At 42.2% G+C, this 9,543-nt stretch overlaps 1 protein-coding gene across 1 annotated transcript; it reads right to left on the bottom strand.

Moving 5' to 3' along the window:
- LOC110435993 lies at window positions 1,548-5,171 on the bottom strand. The gene is made up of 4 exons (XM_021462128.1): window positions 4,797-5,171; window positions 3,952-4,074; window positions 2,980-3,107; window positions 1,548-2,039 (listed from the first exon to the last, which is right to left on the bottom strand). Exons 1-4 carry the CDS (start codon window positions 5,169-5,171, stop codon window positions 1,982-1,984), a joined length of 684 nt encoding a protein of 227 aa, XP_021317803.1. The 3' UTR covers window positions 1,548-1,981.

The following is a 9,543-nucleotide window of genomic DNA, read 5'->3' as shown; positions in this document are numbered from 1 at the left end:
AGCGATTAGTTGCTGGTGGCGGTTGGCTACGGTCGTCCACGATGTGATTGGTTTGGGCTTGGATGTCGGGGGTTATCGAGCGACGACCTTACTAGACCCTTGGCCTTGGCCGACAATGGTGGCGCCTTTGGTAGCACGTTCTTCATTGGAGGTATTGTCATAACTCGTGAGGCTCCTTACTCTCTAGGAGTTTGGTTTAAAAATCTTGGTTCTCCTTTTGGCGTTGACAGCATCTATGGACGTCGTTCCCATCATTGGAGGCATCAGTGTGGAAAACATACTCCCCCTGCTAGTTTACATCATTTGTTCTCTTTGGCGTACAAAGTGACATTTGAATGCTGTTACTTCCAAGGATCGTGGTTATTGTGTTTCTTGTGGCGGTAGTTTTGTTGTCACCTCCATCATGAGGTTGTTCTTTTTTATTTCTTTATTTATTCTAATTGCTTTTTGTCAATTAATATATGCCCGACATACTCGTGTCGGTGGCTTAAACAAAAGATATGGTGCTAAGCGCGAAAAGAGAGGAGCCCTCAAGGTGCATCTTCTTGTTCTATGTACTCCCTTCATATAGGATTTAGAAGTCGTTTTGGACAAGCTTTGTACCAAACATTAGAAATATAAATTATAAATAACTTTTAAATTGTTGAGTTTGCAAATATGAAAATTATATGAATAGATTTGTCTTGAAAAATACTTTCATAAAAATATACATATATTATTTTTTAAAAAATATTTTTATAAAAATAAGAGATCAAAATTGTGTTTTTAGAGACCATGTTGCTAACCTAAACGATTTCTAAATCTTATCTATATATCCTTTCTTGCGGCGGGGAAAAGAAACGGATTTGGGGAAGGCGGTCTCTGGTTTTCTTTCTTGGAGCGTGGGAAAGAAGGAGAGATGACGTCACGCACTACTCTACAATACATTCCTTGCTGCAACGCAACGACTCGTGGGCTATACATTCGTTTGCGGCGGCTCGTGGGCTCGTGGCAGGTCCATCTGCAGCCAATTTCCCTCGACGGTCGCAGATGCGCGTGCACAGCGAGACGAGACGACTAAATATAGACGAAAATAAAAACTAATTGTATAGTTTGGTCGAAATTTACGAGACGAATCTTTTGAGCCTAGTTAGTTTATGGTTGGACAATATTTGTTACATACAAACAAAAAAGTTACTATAGCAATTTTGCAAAAAAATTCCCAAGTAAATAAAGCCGTGGCAAAAGTGGTGCGTGCTCCTCTTCCTCTCCCGTACTGATCGAAGCAGGGGTGGCGTTTGTACTGCTGCTGTCACACGTACGGCTGCTGCTTTTTCCAGATGGCTTTGTGTTGCTGCTCCAGGCTCTCAAGCTAATGCTGCTGCAGGTTTGTTAGCAGTTGCATCAACGGCATCAACCCAGCGGTGACGCAACTGATGGTTACTGCAAAACTGATTGTCTGCTGAATATTCACACTCCAGGGTAAAAGAAAGTCAGGCAAAGGAACTGTTGCTACGGTAGACTTGCAGAACCGTACCAGATGATGGAGCGATCGAGCCGGCCAGTGCTGAACTGCTAATCCTCATTCAATTCAACAATCATAATAGGAAAAACACTCAGTCATTTGGAATCTAATCTAAGGATCATAACAGCTCAATGGAAAGATGGAACACAGGCAATGAACATCAATTCAAAGTAACCAGAAGCACGAACTCATGGCAAATAGCTTGGGTGACGATTCGATTTAAGGCACAGATTGAGGTTCACATTCAACGAACTTGAAGCCGATCAGCACTGAGTGCTCGTGACGAATTACTGGGCTAACCATTCCCAAACCACTACCATGACATACTATGATACTAGTTTCTGGGGAGACCAAAGAAGTCTCAAGGGTTCACCGTAGAACACCCAAAGATTATTTACATTTTGTTTCCCCACAGTGATCAGACATAACACCTTCAGTGCGATTAAACTGCTTTGCAAGACAACGATCAGAATCCCCTCATTTATCCTGTTGTCGCAGGCTTCGCCGCAGGCTCGACCTTCTGCTAGCCGAACACCTACAACATGGCAGCATGGCACAGGCAGATGAGATTAGCCTTGAAACACGTCATAATCATAATTAGGGAAGCATCATATCTCAATAAAAATGATGACTATTAGAAAAATGCATAAGAAGCAGTAACAGATTAGCTAGAATGCTTGCCGAACAGCTAGCATGACTAGTAGCCAAATCACTAGACTGTTGCTACACTATTGCCCGAGATGGATCCCAACGGCATAAACAGGAACTTATTCACACAGGCTTGCCCAAAAAAAAAACAATAACACCACCATGTTTATTGAACAGACAGACTTAAACACAGACTTGCTAAATCTCCTATTCTCCATTATGCCATGATCAGTTCAATTCAAGCCCAAAAGAAAACGAGGAAAAAAAAACACTACCATCACCATCCAATAAACTGGCTACTACAATACTACCAGAAATGTATTCCAACAGAACAGCATGGATCACCATGTTTGCTAAAACTACAGAAAGGATTTGAACATCAGAACATGCTAAATTGCCTATTCACCATCATCCATTCGCGATTAGGAGAAAACGAGCAAAATAAATGCTACTGCCAATAAAGCAATCTCTGATCGGTTGACAACATGACGAGTTTCTGATCACTTAGCGAAAATAACACCACTAACTGATACTATGCTGGCACTAGCGATGATTCAATCCAATGAATAACTCCATTCGCACAGAAAAGAAAACTGAAAAAACAAATACTAGCATTCTGATCTTACCAGGTACAAGTTACCACAACTAGTTGCACACAACAATATGTCTCAACTCCCAACCAGGCAGGCCGGAGGCACAACAAGCAAAGTAGTACACCAACAAATAGCTAAGTACCAGAAGAAATCCCCAAGCAGTAGAAACCATGCATGCACATCATAGAACGAACGGGATATCGAGAAGAGATGGATGTGCACAAGAGACATTACCAAGCCGCACTTCCTGTTGAAGTAGTTCTTGAGGCTGATCCAGTGCTTTTACATGGGCAACAACTGGTTAATGCAGTAGCTTTCTCCCCCACCGTCTTCTTGTAGCATTTTTCCTGCACCTCTGGCGCCTACAACATGGTACATGCAGAAGAGATAGGGAAGCAGCTCAATAAAAATGATGTCTATTAAGTAATAACAGAACCTGGAACAATAAATTCTACTGCCATTGCCAACAACATCTAGCAATTTCTGAGACTACCATCACCATCCAACATGTAGATAGGATTGACACAGCACAATGCAAACCATATCTACAGACAATGCATAATATAAGTAGTAACAACTTTATTAGCTACTCAAATCCAAACCACAAGAGTACTACCATCACAAATCCTAACAATTTACACCGAAACAGAGAGCACCAAAACACCACTAACATGGAAACCACAGTAGATAAAGTTAAATGCAACTAAGACTGCCCAGTTACTCTATGACAAGGACAGTTAATGTTATTGTGCATTTGCTGGAGGTTGGTCCAGGTGTCCAGTACAAGTGAAACATGTAAGTTCATTATCCATTTCAAATCATCTGCACCTGATTTTAGCTCTGAGCACAAAACCAATTGATTAGCTAGCAAAATAAATGCTACTACCAATCCAGCAATCTCTGAACGGTTGACAACATGAGGAGTTTCCGATCACTTAGTGAAAGTAACTAACTGGTACCATGCTGGCACTAGTGATGCATTCAATCCAACGAATAACTCCATTCGAACAGAAAAGCTGATCCTATACCAGGTACAAGCTACCGCAACTACACACACAACGAATTTGTCCCAACCTGGCAGGCCAGAGGCACAACAAGCAAAGTAGTACACTACCAAATCACCAAGTAGTAGAAATCATGCACGCACATCATAGAACGAACGGGATATCGAGAGAAGAGGAGAGGGGTGGGCGCAAGAGACATTACCGAGCCGCATTTCCCGTTGTTGAAGGAGTTCTTGAGGCAGATCCAGTGCTTGTTGTGCAGATCTCCTTGAGCTGGTTTGAAGTAGTCTTTTGCGGTCTCCAGGAACGTCAGCATCTCCGGCTCCTACAACATGGCACAGGCAGAAGAGATTGTGAAATAACAAGCAGTAACAGAACCTGGAACAATAAATTCTACTGCCATTGCCAAGTGCCAACAACATCCAGCAATTTATGATCACGAGAGAACACTACGAGTTTCTGATCGCTTACCAAAAAAAACAACATTACAAAAAATGGTGACATGCTTGTACTAGCGATGGATCAACATCAGATCCTACTGCATTCAGTATTTTTTTTCCCTCTATATGCAAGTAGCTTCTCATTATAGGCCATATATGCAGTACTGCTACGAAGTAGAAAAAACAGAAATATGGCATAATCGCAGACAGAATACAGATAGAGAGATTACATGAAGTAAATCAGTGCACTACTAGAGAGCTAGAACTCCATTAAATTCAAGGACAGCAATATGCATACAGCAACAACACAGGCCTTGTATTCAATCTAACGAATAACTCCATTCCAAACCCAAAAACAAAACTAGCACGGCATCACAATAACGAAAACCCTGATCACGAGACTGATTGAACGCCTACCAGGTACAAGTTACTGGAACTACACGCACACAACAAATTTTTCGCAAACAGGGAGGCCGCAGGCAGAACACGCAACGCAAGTAGTATTTCGCCAAACAGCTACGAACCAGAAGAAATCACGGGGGCAGATCATCGAACGAACGAGATATCGAGAAGAGGAGAGGGGTGGGCATTGGGCAAGCGACATTACCGAGCTTGAGGCCGGTCCAGTGCTTCTGAGCGGGTATCCCATTGAAGTGGCTGGCGTCGCCTCACCGAGCGAAGGCACCGAGGTGAGGGGTCGGGTCGCGGCGAGCGCGTCGCAGGCGACGCGGAGGCGCGCGCGCTTCTGAGCCGCTATCTGGTTGAAGTAGTACTTGGCGGCCTGCAGGAACTTCGCCCCCTCCACCACCGTCTTCTTGGAGCACTTCTTCGTCTCCGCCTCGAGCAGCGGCGCGGTGAGGATCGGTGTCGCGGTCGTCGCCTCTTCATCCCACTCTGTCGGATCTCCATCACCAAGCCAAGGCACCGAGGCGAGGGGGCGCGTCGCGGAAGTGAGGCGTCGCCGCGGCACACTTCCCCACATCTGCGCTCCTAATGTCGGAGCATCGCCTGGTGACGCTGACGCTCCCCAACTGAATCGAAGCGATTCCCGCACCGGGGGCATAGGAAGCATTGGTTGTTATGCTCCCGGGACAGCGGCCGATGCACAGCCTGGTAGTGCGACGGCATACTGCCTGGGGCGAAGCAGCCAACACCGCCAACGTTGCCCTTCTCGAATGCCAAGAGAAGGCAGGCAAGGCACGGGTATCTCCCCTTCGGTGCTGCCTCGAACGCGGAACGGACGGCCTGGTTGTACAGCGCCGTAGGCGATTTGGGCGCGTCCCCGACAGCCGCTGCAACAGGAGCGACGGGCACATCCTCCCCAACTTGATGGGCGGCATCATCGTCCATCTAACGGAAATGGCGGGCGGCGGGCGGCGGGCGTGGAGCGGGACGGGGTGGCTCGGGGAGCGGGAGCGGGACGGAATTGTGTGTGTCTTGTGGGACAAGAAGGGGAGCAGAAGGGGATGAGCAGTTTGGCGTGGGAGGACTGGGGGAACGGGGTTAATATAGAATCTTTCTCTGCAACAACCGAATTTTTTGCCCTCTCAGATATTTTTTTTGTCTATGTATTTACCAAGGTTCTGGAAACTTCGGTACTTTTGGATAGGGATTAAATCTTTTGACCGGTCAAACTATTCAGATTTTAACTAATATTTGACGGGATTTTAGACAAAATTTGATCAAAAAGCATGGAGATGAAGATTTCTATCTATAATTCTTTTAACAAAATAAAAAAACCCTCTATAGGAGTTTGATATTTCAATTCTCCATCTTTTCCAACTTACATATCTCGTTGTTTAGCGCGCAAATATACGTGTGGACTCCGCGCTTGGCATCGGTCTCATGCTTAATAGGGCTCTTCGTTCGTTTAGCGGGGTTTTTCATTCACCTAGTGGGGCTCTTCGTTTCGTTAGTGGGTTTTTAGGTTTTTTTAAACGAATTTTGCCAAACTGTTAGAGATGCGTTTTTTTCTCTCTATATTATTTTGGGAGTTAGTAAACAATAAGATTTGAAAACAAATTTTGCCAAACAGTTGAAGATACTCTTATAAAGATAAACCCCACTAGCTATTTCTCTTGTCATGTAAATTGTTCACATCAACATCTACTAAAATATGTTACTAGCACATTCAACTATCTTACCATGCATTGTGTCCACATCAGATCCATTAACATATCCAACTAACCCATGTCATTATGTCTTCATTCAAGCTATTCATATTAGCAAACCACATCATTTATTAACATATATTGCTACATTATCAACACTATATTATAGATTCTTAGTGATTAGCATTGTAACATATTTATATTCCTTCTTCATAGCCACGACAAAGCGCGAGAATCCTCCTAGTTCTATATTGAAATTAAAACTTGTAGGCATGTTTGATCTCTAGACTTAAGTGAAAAATCGAATGAACTCAATTTTTTGTTGTTGTTTTGGACCTCACCAAAACGGGTGAATTTCACCTAAACTCTGTTAATTTAGGCTGAATCCCATAACCATGGGGTTTACACTGTCTTTTTGCTACATTTGCTTGTCTGAAAAGCCATGGTTCAAAGTACTGTTTGCTGAATTATTGTGAGAGAAAAGCACCGCTAACTGCAAAAAAAGTACGGCTTATAAGATAAGCGAACAAGCCAACGGAGCCATATTTGCACCTTTTGTTACTATGGACCTATTTGGCAGGGCTCATCTCCAGCTCCGGCTCTAGCTCTTCTAGAGTGATATAATTTCTGACGACACAACTTCATTTTCCATGGATTACATATCCCAAAGAAATATATGCCAAAATTTTTAGTAAAAAAATTCAACTTATTTTAATGGGTTGCAAATATAACATAAATATATGTCAAATTATTCATAAATTTCAGAACAAATTATAAGTTGTTTACAATTTCCGGTGGGACCCACCCTCCCGAACCTTAGGCCTTGTTTAGATCCAAAAAGTTTTTGGATTTTGACACTGTAGCACTTTCATTTTTACTCGTATTTGACAAGCATTGTCCAATCATAAAGTAATATGCTCCAAAGATTCATCTCGCGATTTACAGACAAACTGTGCAATTATTTTTTGTTTTTATCTATATATATTTAATTTTGCATGCATGTGGCGTAAGATTTGATGTGACAGAAAATCTTAAAAAGTTTTGGTTTTTTTAGGTGAAAGGCCTTACCCTTCCCTTACCTTCCCTTGAGGGAGCCACGTAAGCATGATGACGTACGGAGAGGGCCGGGTCCTAGCTTAGCCCACCACTAGCGAAGCCGCTGCTGCAGCTGCCCTTCGCGCCGCCGTGGACCCGGATACGCCATGAGTCACCGCTTCCCTGGTGGCCAGGTGGTGGGGGTAGGGCGCCGTCCCCAGGCGGTACATAAGCGGCGGCGGAACTGCTTGGCCTGCCAACAGCGAAGCCGCTGCGGCTGCCCTTCACACCGCCATGGACTCGGAGACACCGTATCCCCGGGTATGGCCGCCTCACGCGGGTTCCAGGCACCGACGATAGGCGGGCGGTACCTAGGCGGCGGCAGAGGCAGCGGGAAAATCGATTGCTAGAGGCGGTAAAAACAACCATCAGGCATAACAATTGTCCTAATATAAAATTCGTTGGTTAGAAAAACCAATTTGGTTTAAGCTTAAAATCAAATATACTATAACTCATTATTATAAAGTCCCTGTTCGCTTGAACTACCTGAGCAGTACTTTTCAACGATTTTCTTTTACAATAAATCAGCATAAGCCACACATTTAAGCAAAACAAAGTCTACGTTTAATTTGAATCTATATAAAATATGTGAAACCAATTTAGATCAGCTTGTTTATTCCTTACACTAATTCATTACTCCCTCCATCCCATATAAACATTTGACTTTTTTGACCTCAAATTTGACCACTCAAAAAATTTATATAAACATAACTAAATTCAAGTCATTCTTGAATAACTATTATTAATAAACCAAGCCACGACAAAAGAAGTGATATTTTGCAAATTCTTTTGAATAAGACGAGTGGTTAAACTTAGTGTTGAAAAAGTCAAATGTTTTATAATTTGAGATAGATTGAGCATTATTTATATAAAACAGATAAGTTCATTTACTATAACCCACTGCCACACGTTCGGGCATTAGCACCGGTCGGGAAGGGCCTGTTGCCCCGGTTCCCGAGCCGGTGCTGCCCTTCCGGGACTAAAGGCCCACCCTTTAGTCCCGGTTCGGGTAACCGGGGCTAAAGCCCTCTCTTTAACACCGATTGGTAATATCAACCGGTGTTAAAGGGTCCTGCCAGGGCTGCCACGTTGCAGGACCCCCGGTTGGTATTACCAACTGGTGTTAAAGGTTTTCTTTTTTTTTCACTTCTTCGGTTCTGTTTATTGTTTTTATATAATATATAATAATAGGTTTTTCAATACAAGTTTTTGCTGATACAATAATATATTTATATTACACTCATATTAAGCATATATAAATGAAAATTATAGACTTAGCTTAATAATTAAGCTTTGCCTATAATAAAATGAATAGGCCACATAAAAAATTAAATAGATATGTAAAAAGCTTTATATATATATATAGTTTTATATGTACAAAATTCGTAACACATATATACATAGAGTTTTTTCTCCCAATGTCTACAAACGATACAAATGATCATCGATGTTTGGAATAAGAGTTTCGTTGCCATTGAAGTGAAACTCGCCGTTTGGATTGATCACTTGCTCGCGGAGAAATCCTGCTATCGTCTCTTGGATAGCTTTGATTCGGTCTTTTTGTAGGACCTTTTCTCTCAACCATTTCGTCTTTAATTTGAAATAAATAAAAAAAGTATTAGTTATCTAAGTTATTCAATATAATTCAGGAGATAATGAAAAGAGACATGTAACGTACTCTGAGCGTCTCTGTGGGTGTTTGATTGACTTGTGCCATCATGAATTTGCACACGTAATATGCACATAGATTGTTTCCCTCTTCTTGTCTTAAACACCACTGTACGATATATATATAAAAAATATTCACGACCACGACAATAAGAAGGCTAAAAGTTAGCGAAAGTTTGCTAGCTAGTAGAACTTACTTGTGGAATTATGTTAAGCGGCGCTTTACATCCACTGAGATGTTCACGGTCAATGAATCTTTCCCAAACCCTACACACAGCCATTGTGGATCGTGAACTAATAATTACAGAGTCATATTATGATATTCTTCTAGCTGAGATCGACATTACGTATCTTTGAATAATGTTTACCATTTGTTGATAATTTTCTTGTGGTTTTCTCATTGAGTCAAAGATTATCAACCGATTCTTGAGAATTTCAATGACCATGAGTATCCAGTGAAAGCTGTTTACACACATATAT

Source organism: Sorghum bicolor, chromosome 5 (assembly GCF_000003195.3).
Source record: "Sorghum bicolor cultivar BTx623 chromosome 5, Sorghum_bicolor_NCBIv3, whole genome shotgun sequence".
Lineage (NCBI taxonomy): Eukaryota > Viridiplantae > Streptophyta > Magnoliopsida > Poales > Poaceae > Sorghum > Sorghum bicolor.
The sequence above is the reverse complement of the archived record's forward strand: the minus strand, read 5'-3'. Positions and strand labels throughout refer to the sequence as shown.

Coding starts and splice junctions, on each gene's coding strand:
- LOC110435993 (XM_021462128.1), bottom strand. CDS start 5,171: ATGTGGGGAAGTGTGCCGCGGCGACGCCTCACTTCCGCGACGCGCCCC. Junction 4,075..4,796: donor CTGGACCGGCCTCAAGCTCG/GTAATGTCGCTT, acceptor GCCATGTTGTAG/GAGCCGGAGATGCTGACGTT. Junction 2,040..2,979: donor TCAACAGGAAGTGCGGCTTG/GTAATGTCTCTT, acceptor GCCATGTTGTAG/GTGTTCGGCTAGCAGAAGGT.